At 48.5% G+C, this 18645-nt stretch overlaps 1 protein-coding gene across 1 annotated transcript in view; it reads right to left on the bottom strand.

The window, feature by feature from the left end:
* RNF123 (ring finger protein 123) overlaps positions 1-18645 on the bottom strand; it is a 58816-nt gene that overhangs the window by 13642 nt on the left and 26529 nt on the right. The window contains exons 26-34 of the mRNA XM_085313400.1: positions 18392-18569; positions 16894-16968; positions 14248-14335; positions 13912-13999; positions 13698-13782; positions 5192-5331; positions 4809-4997; positions 3088-3163; positions 2039-2123 (exon numbers count right to left, since the gene is read on the bottom strand). Coding sequence (XP_085169526.1) covers positions 2039-2123; positions 3088-3163; positions 4809-4997; positions 5192-5331; positions 13698-13782; positions 13912-13999; positions 14248-14335; positions 16894-16968; positions 18392-18569 — 1004 coding nt within the window. The remainder of the gene's footprint in view (positions 1-2038; positions 2124-3087; positions 3164-4808; positions 4998-5191; positions 5332-13697; positions 13783-13911; positions 14000-14247; positions 14336-16893; positions 16969-18391; positions 18570-18645) is intronic.

The following is an 18645-nucleotide window of genomic DNA, read 5'->3' as shown; positions in this document are numbered from 1 at the left end:
AGCACAACTTGGCTATTTACAGCCCCTTTGATATCAGCTGCCCAGGTTTTGCTAATCCAAAGCCTAGTTGGCTTTTCAGAAAAAGGAGACACAATCTGGAGGCCTTTTGTCTTTCCACGACTCCTTGCAGGCTGGGAATGATGTGATCTTCACCATGCTATCATATTCCCAGTGCYTTCTGGAGTTTGTTGAACTAACTGAGGGCCAGAGAAAGAACTGTTATCCTTTCTTCTGTTTTACAAGTGACCTGGCCTGGAACAGAATTTTGAGGAACAGGAAGGCAGKGAAGGATTTCTCATCCTGCCCAGCATACAGGAAACTGCTTTATTACATCTCCCCTTCCCTCCAGGAAAAAGTAACTAGTTGTGGAGTTGAATCTAGAATTTTTGCCCTTTCCACACAGCAGAATCCTGGAGGAGAGCAAAATCCACCCATGTTCACAACCCAGAAAGGCCAATGATCAGTGACCTTGTGCTGAGCACTTGGCATTGTCATACTTGGTGCTGTGTGACTGGTGCAGCAGCCACGGGAGGCAGGATATAATTAGATTTATTTGTGTACATCTTTGAGTCCTTGAGAGAAGAAGCTGACGGACTGGCTGCAGGGCTAAGCCGCTCGGCCAGATGGGGCTCTGCTCTATGCAAACCCAGAGACTATCATGTTCTCCAGATGCGAAAATAAGCAGGATGTGCAGTGGAGACAGAAGAGCCCTATYTCCTACAGCACCCTACAGGGCACGGTGGCAGGAAAAGAAGTGTACAACACTGGGAGACAGCAAAGGCAGGGTGGCAGATGGTACCGAAGCCCAAGCCTAATTTCAGGACTCAGTGCAAGCAGGCACAGACACATGTAAACTGTCAACAGATCTCCAGTCTGAACCACGGCTCTACTGACAGCATTTTCAGTGAAGACATATGGAGGCTGCCTTGCTCCAAATTACACGAGAAACCTCCTCAGTTCCAGAGCAGGGATTTTATACATAATAGCCTCAGCACCCAATMAGGACAGGTAAGAGGCTGGACAATGAGATTTTTGCTTGTTGCCCTGCAGCATGGAGTCATAATCTGAGATCACGTTCCTMTTCCCCTTGCTTGGATCTCCTCTGGGATCTCCAGGGGACTGATGTGCCCCATGCTTCCTAGCCTCCCTAGAAATACCCAAGCATTGCAGAGGGAAAGGCTACAGGAGCCACAAAATTCTGCCTTTCTCTGGGACACTCAGTTAGAAGAAGCTGTCTAGAGAACATCATTTTATCTGTCAGAAACCACTGCACACTGGGTAGAAGGAATCACTGAAGGTCTCCACTCCAGCCTCCCACTCAGAGTGAGACAATGACCAACACTAGATCATGGCCTAAACACTAAATTAGTTCAGCTCTGGCTTTGTCCTGCCAAATCACTCCCCCAGTACTGTGCCCCTCACTAACTGGTAACCATAAAGAAAGGAAAATTTGGTCCACTGGAAAAACAACATCACATCGGTGTCCAGAAAGGATTCATCTCACTCTTCCGCCACCAGTCTAGACAGCTAGAGAGCTCTGCCCACATTTTGATGCTTCCTTGAGAAGTATCTAGAATGGATAAGCTTGTAATCAACTCCCACATGTAGCCCCGTGTGCTACAGCGCTTTGCCTCCTTGATGGCATCAGTACAACTCTTTCACATGAAGTGTTCACAGCTTTCAATAGTAGCTCTCCTGTTGCATACACTGCCAGACCCCATCACATCCCGTTCTGGGGAAGAAACTGCATATATGCTATCAGTACAGTACCTCACAGCAACCTCTCGTGAGTACAAGGGCTTTCCTGCACCACAAGGAGGAGTTTTGCAACCAGCAGCAGTATTGGGATACAACTGCCGCAGGGGAATGCAGCTCCTTGGCTTCTGCCTGCTCACTGCACCGCACCTGCCTCTCCTCGCTTCGGTCTTCATAAACCCACATTGCTCCTGCAATGTCTCCCATGGCACTGACCGCTGCAGCCACCCAAAGCAATGCCACACTCAGTGACATGGTGTTTTGGAAGACAAAAGTTACTCACCCTTGAACATCAGTGTCCACAAGCAGTCGGACCAGTATTCCCGTCACAGCTACAAGGATTGGGTAATGATCCACGCTCTCCAGCCCTTCGGGGGCAAAAGAGAAAGATAGAGCCACTTCAACAACATGGCAGGTAGGACAGGGCTGCTTCCTTGACTTGGTGGCAGGGCAGTCCAGAAGGTAGAGATTGTGACTTTGGCTGTCCAGTGGGCTGCAGAAGAGCTATGGGTTTCTTCAAAGACAGAGAAATCTTCCCCTCTAATGTGAGCCCCAACCTCAGTCACTGCTCCCACTATACAGCATCCCTGTCATTCCCAAGATCCATCAGAAGGTGGTCTGTGCCCTCTTAAGTATGTAAGAAAATCCAGCTGGTGTATAGAAAATTTAGGATATACCTAACACAGCATCTAAGGCCAATCTCCACTCACAGGTACAATTCAGCTGCCCACAGCTACCTCCATGAGGAAGAAGAGGGCTCATGTTGGTTTCTTAGCCAGAGAATGGCTTCCCTCAGCTACTCAGTGCTACCTCTATCCAATGCAGAGCATAGCAACCAAGTTTGCTACTTAAGCTGAAATCAGACCAGGGCTTTCAGCCTTTCAAACAGTTCCAATCCATTCCAAGTCAGATCAGTTTTCCTCTCTAGCAAAACCTCTCCCATGCCCAGGTACATCACAACTGCCATGTCCACTGCAAATGGCAAGATTCACAAATCAGCTGCCTTCTGAAGCCAGAGATCCAAGAGGGAAGTAGACCTGCTGGGAACTGAGGAGGGCAGACAAAGGCTAAAGGTATAGAAAACCTAACAATGCTCAAGTCCCTTTTGGGAGGATTTCCGTGTCTTCTGAGGACTTCTGAAAAGGCTGTGGCAACCTGAGTGACCAGACAGGCTTCCTGGTCAGAGATCTAGCTTAACTGGACAGGCCTGAGGGCTGATCACATGCACCTCTGAGATGAATTTGGAGACAAGCCACCCCCCGATTCCCAAGGGCATTCCTCCAGGACAATTCAACAGGAAGAGAGAGACAGAGAGTTTATGTACGGACTCACCAGGCAGACGGAGGTTGACTACTCTGTCAAACAAGTTCCTTTCTGCCGTCACACGATTCAACACCTGGTTCAAGAGCTGTGTGGGGAAAAGCAGATGWTGTTTGTACTTTCTGGACAGGCCTTCCTGGGTACAGCTGGATGGTTGCAAGTGGGCTCTCCCTCCATTGGTGGAGGAAGCATGTTAGAGACAGGGTTAATAGAGGTTTTTTGGAATGAACACATTTGCCTCTTTTTACAGTTCCTAAATCTCTACCCTGAACTGAACAGTTCTRCAACATGCTCCTTTCAGAGTTACAGCAGTTGAAGCATTAGCTAATGCCAGCTGTCATGTCCTGACACAGAACCTGGAAAAACTGCCACATGCCAGGCGGGACTGCTGAAGTGCATGCTAGCCCCATGAGAAAGGCGAAAGGTTGAAGCAAGGTGCTGGACAGGGCTCCTTTCTGTGTGTCTGCACAGGCTTGCAGCATGGTCACCTGCACCCTGCTTGACCTGYAGCTGTCAGCAGGACAGACTTGCTAGCCCTGAAACATGGGACAAGCACACAAACTGCTGCTCTGCTTGACAGAACATCACAGCAGGCAGAGATTTCTGCCTATGAACAGCACTGGAGGAATCAACTGTAAAGGCACTTAATTAGCTATCATTAGCTCCTGCCAAAGCCCCCAGTGGGATGAGCGGGGCCATTCTACACTTGACACAACCACTGCAAGCTGTGTGCAATTTCTCAGATGCAGCATCCTTCTTCCTGTCTCCCTTGTGCATCAACAGCAAACTCTGTGCAGCTTTGTGGGCATGTTCAGCACTGTGGCATGGCTTTGTAGTGGCACCAGGCAATAAGGAGGATGCTGTGGCACTTTGCTCTCTGCTGGCTGCTCTCCAGCCTCCGCAGACCATGTAGTAGAGGTCCCTTCACTCTATTCCCCCTGTAGGGATCCCTACAAAAAGCCTCACGGCAATTACTTCCCTCCAGATCGCTGTGCTACACCCTGTCTGGATCTTGTCTTGCCTTGTCTGCTCAGAGCACCACCRCTCTCTACATTCAGGCTTGTGGTCTGAAGAATGGATCACTCCAAACCTTTTAGTAAARCATGGATAACATGCCCCCACCAGACTGGCTCATACAAGAGGAGCATGTCCCTGGGGCTTTCTAGGGTACATTTTGAAATGGAAACTTTAATTCACTTGTTCTAAAAGGTTGGAATGGGGCTCTCCTGCCGTGCACAGCACAATGGAGAACTTTGGTACTGTACTGCAGGACTGAAGAACCCAGGACCAAGAYGTCAGCCCAAACAATGCGGCAAGTACCACATGAAACCAGCTATATCTTCTGTAGCTCTTTGCAAAGAGATAACATGCCTCCTCTCCAGATTTCAGGCCACTGCTTGTCACAGAAGCATTTAGCATTTACTAGGCAGACATAATTGGCCAGGGCTAGTCTGTAGGTAGATTTATGGGGCCCATCTTACTCCTTCCTGGGTCAGACTACTTACAAAAAGAGAGCAGCTAACATACAGTGATTTCAGGGAGCACCACTTGTTCTGCAGCAGCTGGGTTTGCCCAAACAGGTTTAGTTACTGAAAGCATTTGCAGCAGAAGCCTTTTTACAGACTTAAACAGCTAGCGCATCTGGACAGAGGGCAGAAGGACCACTCATACCCTTTCAGAAGATACTCCTTCCCACCGCGATGACCATCGTACTCCTTAAAAGGGGACAATACCTGGGCGAGCCTCCGAAGCAGCAGCTCTGACGATGGACGATTCCAGTCGAGAAAGATCTCAGGTGCCAGTGTGACAGTCATTTCCAGCACTCTAAGCAAGCTCACTGACAGGTCGAAGCATGTGGCACACACCTTCAGCTGGCGGCTGTCCACAAAGTTCCTTTCCAAGCGCTCTGCTGCCTGCTGGATCTACCAAGCAACAGAGCACAGCTTAACAAGGCACCTCTTCCTGATGGGATGGACATGACTCCCAGTTCAGCTTGGCTCCCACGCGTACCAAGGAACCATGGCTCTCCCAACCCTGAGGTATGTGTCCTGGATCTTGCTGTGTAGCACGTGCGCACCCACAAGTGCCAGACCATRCAGCCTGGCAGCACACTCACCTCCTGAATCATGCCAATGAACTCAGAGAAAGCCCAGTTTAGCTGGTTGAGGACGCTGTTGAGGAAACTGGGAGCCAAGTCACGGTCGCTGCGGAGCAGGTCTGCCATGTGCCTCTGCAGCAAGGTGGAGGGACACGGCTCTGAAACCAGACAGTGACAGCTTCAAAGGCCTGGCCCCAGCATGGCCAAGGGGTGTGGGGTGAGGACAGGCCAGGAGCTTGGTCCTGGGATTGTTAAACGTCGGTTTCTGTCTTACTGTAACTTACTGCGTTACAGTAAGTGGAGATGGCAGGGCACTGCGAGGCAGTGGCGAAGGACTATTCTGAGCAGAGATCTTGCCTGCCATGCCTCCAAGCACTTTTTTGCAATGCCAGCCTGAATTAACTAGGGAACAGCCCTGTGTATTTGCTGCTCCCCCCATGCATGGGAGCACTGCCTTGTAGCTCAATCATCCTTTGTGCTCAGCCCTGCCAAGGCCCAGGGTCAGCTCAGTACTAATTGCTTCCGACGGCAGTGTGCCAGCAGCTGCCCAGAGCCAACACATCCAGCCCCTAGCCTCACGTGGCCATGCCAGGCCTGCCCATGTCCAGGGAGGAAAGCACCTAGCAAATCCCGTTCCTGAGACGCTTCTGCCTGGAGCTGGGGCTAAGCTTTGCTCTCAGCAGGTTTGGACAGGCACAGTTGCCCACACTCCCTGGTCAGGCTCAGTCTACACAGAGACAAGTTTGTGCTGTATGTGATATCTTGCCTGTATGTGATATCTTGCCTCTAGGCTTTTTTGGTATCAAAAACACAGACAGGGCTGGATCCAGGCAGTTGGGGAATGGTACAGCCAGGGCTGTGTGGGATGTTGGTACTTGTGAAATGGCCAGGGAGGACTGCACAAATGGGACAGATGCATCTTACGGGCAGAAGGACTCACTGTCAGCTACAAGCTCACAAAAGCATTTAACATGACACAGGAAAGGTATCAGAGTGGAGACTGCAGGCCAGAATTTAGGGCTTGGGAGAAAAAAAGATTGAACTGATTTACTATAGAAGAAAAAAAAAATCAACTACTTTTCTCTCTACTAGGAGCAAGGAATAAGTGAGAGCAGGGGGGAAACTCTGACAGCACTGGCATTGCAGCACCTGGAAGAACAAGCTGTGCTATGAGTACAAAAGATCTTCAGGGCTGTGGCCTGCATGGATAAAGGAAACAGTACCATCTCCATTACATGGTTAGGTACTGAACCAGGCAGGGCACAGGGACATCGCTAGTTGGGATTACCAAAGCCAAAGAGGGATGTTTGGCTACAGGTACGGATTGTCAGTTCATATGGGGAACAGGATGAAWTATTCTGTAGATATCCTGCTAACAAGTGCAAGAAGACTTTGTTGTTAAGGAGGATGTCTCACAGTGCATAATCGCTCCATGCATGCCACTACCCTGGCTTTGATTGTGGGTAAAAGTACATAGATTCTCTACAGAGAGAATCTCTGATGTTCTACTCCCACCCTCAAGTACTTTCCCAGCTCTTGGTTGCATGTGGCTCAGGGACTGCCCAAGTCAGATGTAGCTTTTATGTATTTATTGATCCTCAGTGGCTTTTTTTTGTCCAGTTTCCCCTTGAAATTGTGTAAGCTTTTAGCATTGAGTGCATCCTGGAGTAAGGTTTCACAGCTTAACTGTACATGGTAGGCAGAACTCTGCTCTTGCTCTGATCTGAGCTTGGCTCTTACTCACTTTATTTGACGCTATTTATTTTTTGCAGCCTCTTCTTTCTGCTCAGAGAGAGAGAGAGCTGCTATTCTCTATTCACTTCTCCAAGCTAGCTGGGATTTCACAGGCCTTTCTGATAGTCCTGCCACTCATTTTGAACGGCAACAGCTCCAACCTACGCCATTTCTCACAAAAGAACCATCACATCTTTGTCACCTTTACCACCCCTCCCCTGAACCTTGCCAGTTCTAGATTTTCCTTGAAATTGGAACAGAAGTGCAYGCAGCATTCAAACCACTAACACACAGCAGATTTGCACAAGTGCAAGATGTGCTTTTCAAAATTTCTTCTCTCTTCCTTTCCTGATAAATCCTATCATTTAATTTGTTCCTTTGACTACGCATCAAGTTGATATTTTCAAAAAGATTACAACAACAGGACTATAATTCAAGGGTAACTCTTTTGTAAGAAGTACAGTTCAAGATCCTCCAGAACTTGCTGGCTTCAGGTCGCAAGTGGAGAAGCCCAGGAGCCAATAATGGAGGCATTTTGTTGTCTTCCTTGTCAGTGACAGATGATGATGCAGAGCACCTGAACAGTAAATTGGTGTGCTACTACCCCTCTGCTTCGCCCTACAGAGGTTGCACCTGAAATATTGCAGCTTTCTTCCCTGGTAGGGTGCAGGAGCAGGCTCCAGGGAGGTGGAAGGTCATAGGTCTCTGGGCTTGGAGATTGTCCACAGCCACCCTAAGCTGGCACTGGTGACAGCCCTGTTCTGAGCACAGGCTGGATTATAGACCACCGGAGCCCCTTCCCACCAATGTCACTGTGATCTGCAATCTTGTCTCTTAAGGTTATACTCAGCTTGCACCCTACTGCTTTTTAATCACATTTTCCCTTTGAATTCACTATTCTACATCTGCTTACATTGAACTACATCCACATCTCTCCCAGGAATTCAAAATTGGAAAGTCCTTTGGCAATCTTTTTTTTCTTCATTTATAGCCTCTCTTCAACTTGTAAAAAGCAATTTTATTAAAATTGCTAACATATTAGCTCCCTTCCAGCCTTCCAGAACTAAAGTAGTTCTAGGTGATGATCATCACTTATCGTGGATGAGCTCTGTGGATTGTAGCGTTTGTCTGTTGCTAAATCCTCTTTTACGAACACTTGAAGTTGAGACACAAAACAAATCACAGAGCTGGTCCAACTCATCTCAAGGCAGCTCTGGCTTTCTGAAGGATGTCGTTTTGCTTGTAACCTGCTTTAGCCTGTTGTTTAGCCAAAGGCTGTTTCCTCATGGTCCTTTTCCAATAAGTGTCATGAATTTACTCCAAGCCTCCAATACCAGGTCCTTAAATGTTTTCCCTGCTGCCAGCAAAGACTGTGCCAGTTCACAAAAGCATTAAAAAGCGGTGCCTTTTATCATACTCCTCTATGGTTACACAGCCTTTTTATGTTTTCACACTAACACCAATAAACCGTGGGCTTCCTTGGCTTTTGTTGCTCCCAGGAAAATACTGAATCTAAATACGCTGCAGTCACTGTTAGTCTCTGAAAGCAACACTAGGAATCAACCTTGGGCATTGCCCAAGGCCAGAGCAAGAGCAGCTTCTTCCCTTGTGTGAGTTCTCAAATTAGGTTCTCTATGGGGCAATCATTAGTGGTTCTAGAAACCCAGCCTTGACATTAGACCCTGGCACTGTGATTATCCCCATCTGCAAGAAGTCTGTCTTTACTGAGACATTTCCTTTTACCTCTCTCACGCAGCAATCTGGGGCCCCACTGCATGTTCCAGCTACCCCCCTGGAGAATGACACAGCCATTGCATGCATCAATTTAGACAGCAATGTTTTTATCAGGAGCATGTGGATACTTGTTGATGTGGTTATTTTCTTAATCTTGCTAATAATACATCATTAGTGTTCCTAAAATCTGTAATTCCTTAATACAAAAGCCATTCAATCTTGCTTTAGCCTTCATTATGACAGATAAAGATCAGTCATCGGAACAGAAATCAGCGGTTTTCCAAGGCCAGAAATTATGACCTCAATATATTTAATATGGGCAACAGAGCATGGCCCCAAGCACTTATAGATATAACCAATGTTTCCACAGGGCTAATTTCCCCACAGAAATACGAGCAAAGTAGAGGTGGAGGGGAAAAAAAATCTAGGTGTGGGAAAAACAGCGAATAAAAACACAGAGCTTTTTACAAAGATTATTAGGTAGCCAGAAGGACCCATGCTACAATGTAGGGGAAGGGGAGAGCTACAGTGACAGGGCAGTCAGCAAAATGTGGCTTCAGTCGGGATGCCTCCAGTGGGTGCATGCACCTAGGGAAGTGTGTATAGCACATGACTATGGGGGATCCTCTTGCACCCCTCCTGGGAAACCTGCATTACCTCTCTGAAATGCCTGTACACCAATGCACACAGCATGGGGAATAAACAGGAAGAATTGAAGATCTGTGTGCAGTAGCAGGGCCATGATGTCATTGCAATWACAGAGACATGGTGGGATAGCTCATGTGACTGGAATGCTGTCACAGATGGCTACATGCTTTTTAGGAAAGACAGGCCAGGAAGGTGAGGTGGTGGAGTTGCTCTTTATCTGAGAAAGTAAATGGAATTTATTGAGCCCTGCCTACAGGTCGATAAAGAGCAAGTCGAGAGCTTACGGGTAATGATTAAAGGGCAGGCTAACATGGGGGACGCTGTTGTGGTCACTTGATCAGGAAGAAGTCATCGATGAGGCCTTCTACAAACAGCTGGAAGTAGCCTCATGAACGCAGGCCCTGGGAGACTTCAACCACCCTGATACCTGCTAGAAAGACAATGCAGCTAGGCACAAACAGTCCAGCTGGGGAAGAAGACATCGAGGAGAAGTGTGCTGATGGACCTTGTACTAAGAAATAAAGAAAGACTGGTTGGAGACATGAAGGTTGGGGGCAGCCTTGGCTGCAGTGATCATAAGATGGTGGAGTTCAGGATCCTGAGAGATACTACTTCCTCCTGCGAGGAGGAAGCAGAGCAATAAGTAGGATCGCAATCTTGGACTTCAGGAAAGCAAACTTCAGCCTCTTCAGGGACCTATTTGGAGGAATCCTATGCATTAGGGCCCTAGAAGGAAGGGCAGTCCAAGAGAGTTGGTTAATATTCAAGCATCCCTTTCTCCAAGCTCAAGATCAGTGCATCCTTATGAGTAAGAAGTCAAGTAAACGGGGCAAAAGACCTGCATGGATGTGCAAGGAGCTCCTGGCAAAACTCAGACAGAAGAAGGAAGTATACAAAATGTGGAAGAAAGGACAGGCCACTTAAGAATGCTGTCAAGAGTATGCAGGGATGAGACGAGGAAGGCCAAGGCCCATTTGGAATTAGATTCAGCACAGGATGTCAAGGACAACAAGAAGTGTTTCTTCAAACACCTCAGTAGCAAAAGGAAGACTAGGGAAAATGTGTGCCTGCTGCTGAAGCGAGTCCCCTGGTGATGAAGGATACAGAGAAGACAGAGTTACTGAATGCCACCTTTGCTTCAGGCTTTACTGCTAAGGGCAGCCCTCAGGAATCCCAGAGCCTGGAGACAAGAAAATTTGGAGAAAGRAAGACTTTTCCTTGGTTGAGGAAGATTGGGTTAAAGATCATTTAGGTAAACTTGACACCCACAAATCCATCGGCTCCCATGGGATGCATCCATGAGTGCTGAGGGAGCTGGTGGATGTCACTGCTAGGCCACTCCATCATCTTTGAAAGGTCGAGCTGTGAGTACAGTGGAGGAAAACCTAAAATGGACTGTATTCAGAAGYAAAGCAGTTGCACTGAAAATTAATCAGTCTTTGACCAGATCCAGATGTAGATGTGGAACAGCTGCTGCTCAGTGTCTGCGGCTACCAGGCTGACAAAACAGCAGCAAAAATGTAAGCAGGATATGTAGAGTGATTCAGTTCACCTGGTGAGGTGAGTTCATTCAAAGATATATTTACAGACACCAAAAGGAACTTTGTAGGCTGAGGAAGAAGGAAAGCAAGCTGTATCTAGGGAATGAGATACCGAAAGGGGTGAGCACAAGCATCAGCAAGCTCCAGTGCACAAGGGACTCATGCAAGCCTCCAAAGCAAATCCCTGAAAAATCAGCTAAAGTGAGTTTTGTCTCTGAGACCAGCAGATCAGGGAGGTGATCTACCCAGCATGACACTGACAACTCTGAGGCTGTTAAAAAGACAGGAAGGGTAAGGACAGGGACAAAAAAATCAAATATTGTATGGAGGGTAATTTAGCAGAGAAAGGCAGAAACAGCAGCAATGGATGACAACAGAAGTAGTTAGATATATTCACATCAGGAAGAAGTCAGGGGTTTCCTTCTGAAGGGAAGGTACCACTGGAAAAAGCAGATTCTTCTGGTGTTGTCAAATGGCAAATGGATTTCTTCCTGAAAAACCTCTTTAGCTAGACAATTTACTGGACTTAGGATGGAGTGAGTCCTCTGGCCTACAGTGTGCTGCAGCTCAGCTAAATGATCACACAGTCCAATCTGTCTACCTTCTGCTTGATGGAGGCATGGGGAGAAGGACTAGGACAGAACAGCCCCATGCTGCAAATCTAAGCCACCCTGCATCGTGGTAAGAGCAATGAAGGTTGGGTCAGGCACAAGGCCACTGCTGTTGCACACTGTGTGCCTGCCTTAACAGCACCCATTCTTGTCTACAAGCCACAAAAGGAAGGAGCAACACAAAAGCAAAACAAGTCCCTCAGCAGCATCTGATCTGAACTCTCCCGTCTTCTGAACAGAGCCACCGTCAGCTTTTGAGGGCCATAYGTGATGTAGAGCCCCACGCACACAAGAGCTGACTAGTGCCAGCTACAGTTAAGGAACAATTCAGGAAGCAAGCAGTAACTAACACACACAGCCTTTTTGATCCCTTCTCCCTTCCTGGGCTAGCCCACGCAGCGATCCCTTTGCAGGGATCTTCATGAGCAGCGAGAACAGGTATAGCACAGCATAGGAGACCAGCTAGCCTGCACTCTGTGTGTCTCACAAGGCAGAGCCAGCCAACCTTTCCCACCTGCACAGACTCCTCCAAGGCAGTATCTTTAAAGCAGGACAAGGCTGAGGCACTAGAGAAGAGGCATTTGCCCAAGCTCCCTTCAGACTGGCCTGCAGAAGCAGACCCAGACAAGAAGGGATTTCTTTCAGCTCAGCAGTTTGTCCCATTGTCCCTGCCAATGCTCAGATTGCAACACGGTGAAGACTGATGGGTGGGAAGCAGGGAGGGGAGGAGGGAGGGTTCCTCCTCTTTCCCTGAGTAGCATCTCAAGGACATCTCTTGAGTCCCATGTCCCTGTTTGATTAAATCATCATTAATTATTGATTCTGCTGCTCTTTAAAATAGCCAGCCCAAGAAGCAAGCTCTTAGTAGCCAGCCCAGTCCATTCTGAGCTCAGACCGCAGAGAGCTGTTTGGAGATGGATGGAGAGAAACCTCGAAAGCTGAGAAATTTCATTCCTGTCTCAGAGCTCTCTGTGGCCAGCTCATGGGACTGGTGGCAGGAACATGAAATGATAGTTGTGAGGTCCTTGCCACATGTCTACCAGAGCTTCTGTATCGTCCTGCAAAGATGAGAGGAACCAACAGCTGGCACAGCCTGCGGGAAGGCTCTGACCTACGAGGTAACACTGATAAAACAGTAGCAAGAGCAGGTTTGTGACACAGCCTTGAAGAGTGGCACACGGGTAACAATCTCTTTGCCTCCCTRGTATCTCCCATGGATGTAACTAAGAAATGACATCCTTATATGACCCTCCTGCCCCCCAAAACAAGGGTCTCTCAAGACACAACAGAGGAGGGAGGGAGCTCTCTAAAGCTACATCACCAGACAAGAGAGGGTCACACAACAAACTTACTCTGGAAACTAGCAAGAGAGAGATCTCCTGGGCACCCAAAAGGAGGAAAGAAAAAGAGAATAAGAGTGCCATTAAAACAGAGATAAGGCAGCTTTCCCTGCAGGATGAGGCTTAGGAAACTTATGTCCCCAGGCCCATGTCAGACTGCAGTATCCTCTGCCCCCAGCCCCATATAGCCTTCCAGGAACAGTGCCCTCTAAGTAAGGTCTAACACAAAACCATTTCCACACTGAAGGGGCTACTGGGAATGTCTCCAACCAAGGCAAGACCCTGCAAGAGGTCTTGCAAGACCCTGCTGGAGACTGTTCTCAGTTCAAGAAAGGGACTTTCCTCTCCCTATGTATTTCTTGGCTGCAGTAGAGTCAAGGAACCCCTCATTTTGTCAACGGTGCTGACAGCAGAAATGCCATGCCAAAGGCAGGACAGACTCTGCCAGGCTCTGAGATTAATGCATGATTTAAACCCTCCTTGCTTGCAAACTGTCCAGTGCCCTGCCTCTCTGGGCACCCACTCCCTCTCACAGGGTATCTGCTGCTTGGCACGCTTGCTTGCCAACTCTCCCCATAGCAGCTAGTCATGGTAGAAATCAGAAAGCTTCCATACAGGTTGAGATTTTGGGGTAAAGCTTTGGTAAAGAGGCAGCCCTGGGCACTCTACCTCTCTCTTGAAGGGCAGAACCCTTCCCAGCATCACATCTAATCCACTGCCCAACTTGCAAGAGAGTCACCAGCCCGAATAGTGGGACTGGGGAAGTCCAGGAAAGAAAGGATCAGGCCTGGAAATTTGTCAGGTTCCCACCTTCTTCAGTAGCCATCTCATGAGCTGACCTGACCTCTACAGATGCCTACGAGGGAAGAGACCAGTCCTCTCTCACCACCTTCAAAATCCTAGGTGTGCCACTCACTCTGCAAGCTAGGGAGACTGGCATCCTCTGGCTTGGTTTTCAGCAGGTGTGGGAGCCGTGTGTATCTGTACCCGAAGCCACAGCCCTGAAAAAAGACATGGGGAAGGACCTTAGAGGCTGGGAAATGGTACGCTGCTACTGGAAAACAAAACACCACATGTCTCACCCTGAAGATAGAGTGGCAGTGAGAGGGGCAAGTATGTAGGATCCTTACCCGCCACAGCCTCACGAGGATCCAGTTGGTTTGTGCCCATGGTCGCTGCTCATATGGAGCCAGAAGGTTCTTCATCATGGAGATCCGCCTACCAGAGGTAAGATGCAGGTCAGACGCAAAGGGGCCAGGGGATTAAATAAGATGCACAGAAAGACCCATGGAGTTGCAACACAACACAACTACTAGCATAAGGATGGAAGGAGGCTCCCCAAGCCAGCCCCAGTACCTTGCTTCCCCCCCCTGCAGTGCTTGGCAGCCCACCTGCTCCCTCATCCAGTCTTGCCCACCACCCCAGCCCTGCCACAGCTTCCAAGGGAGAGACAGGGCAGCACTTACTGCTCCTCTGGGATCCTCTCTACAGCACGCAGTGAGTGGGGGTAGCAGACATAGCTGGCCAATGCCTGCATCAGGGAGTCCCGAATGTCTGTGAAGAAATGAGAAGGGGCTACGCTAGGCAACCAAAGATCTGCAGCATGCCAAGGACCACCCGAACATCAGAGGCTGAGAGGGACTAACCTCAGAGAGAGGCTATCATCATTTACAATGGACCCTCTCTGGACTTGTTCTGGGGAAGAACCAAGTCTGCAGATAACACCAAGTTGTTGGGACCAATTRATGCACTTGAGGGCAGGGCTGCCAGAGGACCTAGACAGCCTGGAGAAATGGGCTGGCAGGCACCTTATGAAAAACAACAAGAACAAAGGCTTGGTTCTTGTGCCTGGGAAGGAAGAACTCCCTGTAAGATACAGGTTGGGACCAATTGGCTGGGGAGTAGCTCTGCTGAAAATGACCTGAGGCTTGAAGTAGACAGTAAGCTGAGCATGAGCCACCAGTGCCCTGGCAGCAGAAGTGGCATCCTGGGTTGCATTAACACGAGCATAGCCAGTAGATCTAGGAAGTTACTATTCTCCTCTATTCAGCACTCATTAGACCATATGTATACACTGTGTYCCCTTTTGAGGAAAGGCATAAACTAGAGAGGGTTCAGCAGAGGGCTGCTGAGATGGTCAGGGGCTAGAGCACTTGTTCTGCAAGGAGAAGCTAAAGGAGCTGGGCTTGTTCAGTCTGGAGAACAGACATCTTTGGGGGAACTTAAGAGTAGCCTTCCAGYACCTAAAAAGTAATTATCAAGAAGATGTGGTCAGGCTCTTCACAGTGGTACAYGGCAGGAAGACAAGACACAATGGGCATAAATTGAAACAAGAAAGGTTCAGACTGGATATAAGGAAAACCTTTTCCTCTATGAGGGCAGTCCAGCACTGAAGCAGGTTGTCCAGAGAGGTTGTGTAGACTCCATCCTTGGAGGTTTTCAAGATCAGACTGGATAAAGCCCTAAGCAGCCTAGTCTGTCCTCATAGCTRACCTGTTTTGAGCAGAGGTTGATCTAGAGACCTGCTAAGGTCCCTTACAGCCTGTATTATTCTTTRGTTCCTGCCTGACCTATGCTTGGAGTCATGGTATCACCTGCACCTCTTGTGCTAGAAGACATCTCAGTCATGGGCTGGGAGAGTCTGAAGGTTTCTTAAGGCTGACTGATGCTAGAAAACATGCAGCTACAGAGAACACCAGATCAAAACTGCCATTGTCAAAAGGTATTCAGAGCAGAAGCAAAGCCTTAAGCATTGACAGTGCTCTCTTTAGGAACAGCTGGAGAAGCAACCAGCAAGCYAGTTTGCTGTCTACTACACAGTGCCTGTGTCTGTGTCCTGAGCCCACTGTCTCTTTCATCTCTAGCCAGAGCAGCTGAGGATTTATGCTGCCCCTAGACACTGACTGCCTTGCTACAGGCTGCACAGTAGGGTGCTTCCTGCTCTGCTTCAGTGCAGCCAGTCAGGTGACTTTAAACCACTTTCCTCTAGGGCACAAGCTCATCCAGCCAAACCACACAGAAGCAAAAGAACAGCCAAGCATCCTGCAGCTCTGCTGCAGATGTGACAGCTTCCAACAGATGAATGGTATGTCAAGCAGCACTGAGTTTTGCAATGGGAATGTGTTCCTGCAGCCTTAGCTTGAATGTATTCCGGCAGCCTTAGCTTGACACCTCAAAAAGATTGGGTGTGCTAAAGGATAAAGGAAAGATGATTCTGGTAGAAGGGCAGGGTTACTTCTAAATTTAGATGACTTGGTTGAAGATAAGGACTTTTATGTCTTTCTGAGGAAGGAGGATACATGTGCCTTCATGAATGGCTACTAAATTAAAAAGAGTTCAGAGCAGTAAGACAGCCTAGGCCTACAYGAACAAAAAACATTCCCAGGCAGCTAGAACTAGGCATGTTGGATCATTCAGTCTTCAGGATCTACCCAGACATCATAATGGGTCATACATACTGAGCAAATGAAGGAAGGAAAYATTGAAACTCTTGTCTCCAGAAACGGTGGTTTTCTCACAGATTTGATCAAGATCAGAGTCAAGATGAACTGGGAATCTTGTTTTGAGAGCAAGCTGTGCTCTACTCAGCAGGATCTGGGACCTCCCCAAAGGCCCAAGTCAAGTCCAAAACTCAGAGAATTAAAGGTAGAAAAGCAAACACAGAGATCAGCATTTTTGTACAGATCTGYGTGTTCCTCCTGTTACCAAAGGATTGTGGTGCTCTGGGGATCTCTGTGCATGGCCTGTCTGTGCCTGTGTCTGTTTGCCTTCTCCTATCCCAGCTCGTGCAAAGCAGGGGCTCTCCCTCCCAGYTAATAGGGAGAGTATGTCCAGGCAGCTGGACGGAAGGTGCAGGAGGAGTAGTGCTAGTCTTGACACGCAAACAGCTGGGACACACATCCTGTTCTCAAATGGGGGGTCTAAGCCATGTATCTAATGCTAGATTAAGCAGGACACACCAGGCAAGGGTGGTGCCCAGCCTTTGCACATAGAGGCATAGAGCACTCAATGGACTCAGCAAATAGATCCCAATAGAAGTCTGGTGAGCCACTGGCAGTGGGATCAGCCAGATCTGCAACACTTCACCCCAAAGCAGAGGAGAGCAGTTTCACCTGTGCCCACGATCCTTGARTCAGCAAAGTGCTTGGCCAGGATGGCAGCAAGGCGCATCAGAGTCTCTTCATAGCCTGCAAACAGAAGGAGGGAGCAGGAGTTACAGGATGGCCCTATGGGCAGCCTCATGTCCCCAGTTTTCCTGCAGGCCCAGGAAAGGCTGTGGCATTTACTCCCTACTACAGCTAAATTTGCAGTTCTGTTGTGTGTCTAGTAGTCAAAACAGAGAGCCGGGAAAACACATTCAACTCCCATGGAGCCTCTTGCCACAGCATGCAGAGTCCAAAACAGTCAGAGGGTAAGAGAGTAACACCTATTGCAGAAAGGGCTGAGTAACACCCCAGGCCTACCCAAAGAAGCCATACTAGGTCTGCAGACCCTGAATARATCTGCTACAGCTTAATTCTGCTGTTCCCTGAACAGCAGGCACAGTCCTCACTTAATGGGTGTAAAAACCTTAGCCTTGTTGGTGGGAACAGAAATCCCTCTTACCTTCGCAGCCTCCAGAAGGCACAGAACAACTTGCTAAGTTGTCACTGAGATCACTCAGTCAAACAAGACCCCCGGGTCTTGTGAGCATGAGGAGGATCAAGTCCATAGGATTAGTCTCACAGCAGAGACTTGCTAAATTTTTAGCTACCTTGCCAGCAGGAGATCATAGGTAACAGAACCTCATAAGGAAAGCCAGAATACCTTCTTCCTCAGCTGTCTGCAACAAGGGCAGCATGACTTGCAATAAGCCTTCAAATCTACCCACCARCTGCCCATACTCCTATTCACAGCACGGGCATGCAAGCCAGGGCTGCTCAGCTAGACCTTGGGCCCCTCCATTTTGAGGGCACAAAGTCCTTTGTGCAAGGATCACAGGCCTGGGGACAGGCACAGGCACTCAGATGGACTGCTGAGAATGAGTTGTCTATTCTATAGTTCTAGATAGGAATTCGCTAGAAAAGCCAAGCTTTCTCCTGTCAGGAAAAGCACACAACATGCACTGAATGAATTCAACTAAATGCAGGTTATTGGCATCATGTCTCCACGGGAAAGTATTCTAATCCCAGGGCATGATGTGAACGCAGCCCCAATCCCTGCGTTCACAACCTGTCTTCCACAGCCAGAGACCAGTAGTCAGTGGCAGGCACTGCCAGGTGGCAACTACATCCTGCCACATTCCAACCCATTCCTGATGCCTCCTTAGAAACAAAATTCATAGCTGCTAGAGTGATTTTCATTGCAGTAAACACTGTGACAACTCTAAGCAAGGCATGGGACTCCCTGCCTAAGCACAGCAAAGGCCACAGTATGCCAGTGGGTACCAACACTCACGGAACAGCACTCAGTGCCTGCCCTGCAGAACACAGACAATACACCAGTGAAGCACAGCTCAGTTGGGAAAGGACACAGAAGAGATGATGCCTGATGACTGCTACTTCACCAGCAGAATGTGGCTTTACTTAGTCTTCATCAGCCAGGATTAGCAAGGCTTCCCGATCCCCTTACCTGGAAGTTCCTCCATGYTGTTGACAGGGCTGAAATAATTCTTCAGTGCGCTGTAGCTGTTCATAGCCACGCTGAGGTAGAACTCTGGCATGAAAGCAAAAAGCGAGCCTGTCCTGTCGCCATGCTCAATGGTGCGGATGCACACACGCAGCAGCCAATATATGTCCTGCATCTTCTCCTGGTCAGGGAGAACACAACAATTCCTAGTCAGTTTTGTCCAGCTTCTCTTTGGAAAAATGCAACAGTCAGCATCA

This window comes from Rhea americana, unplaced genomic scaffold, assembly GCF_003343005.1.
Source record: "Rhea americana isolate MKP2758 unplaced genomic scaffold, rheAme1 scaffold_384, whole genome shotgun sequence".
Classification (NCBI taxonomy): domain Eukaryota; kingdom Metazoa; phylum Chordata; class Aves; order Rheiformes; family Rheidae; genus Rhea; species Rhea americana.
This window is presented reverse-complemented; position numbering and strand designations above follow the sequence as displayed.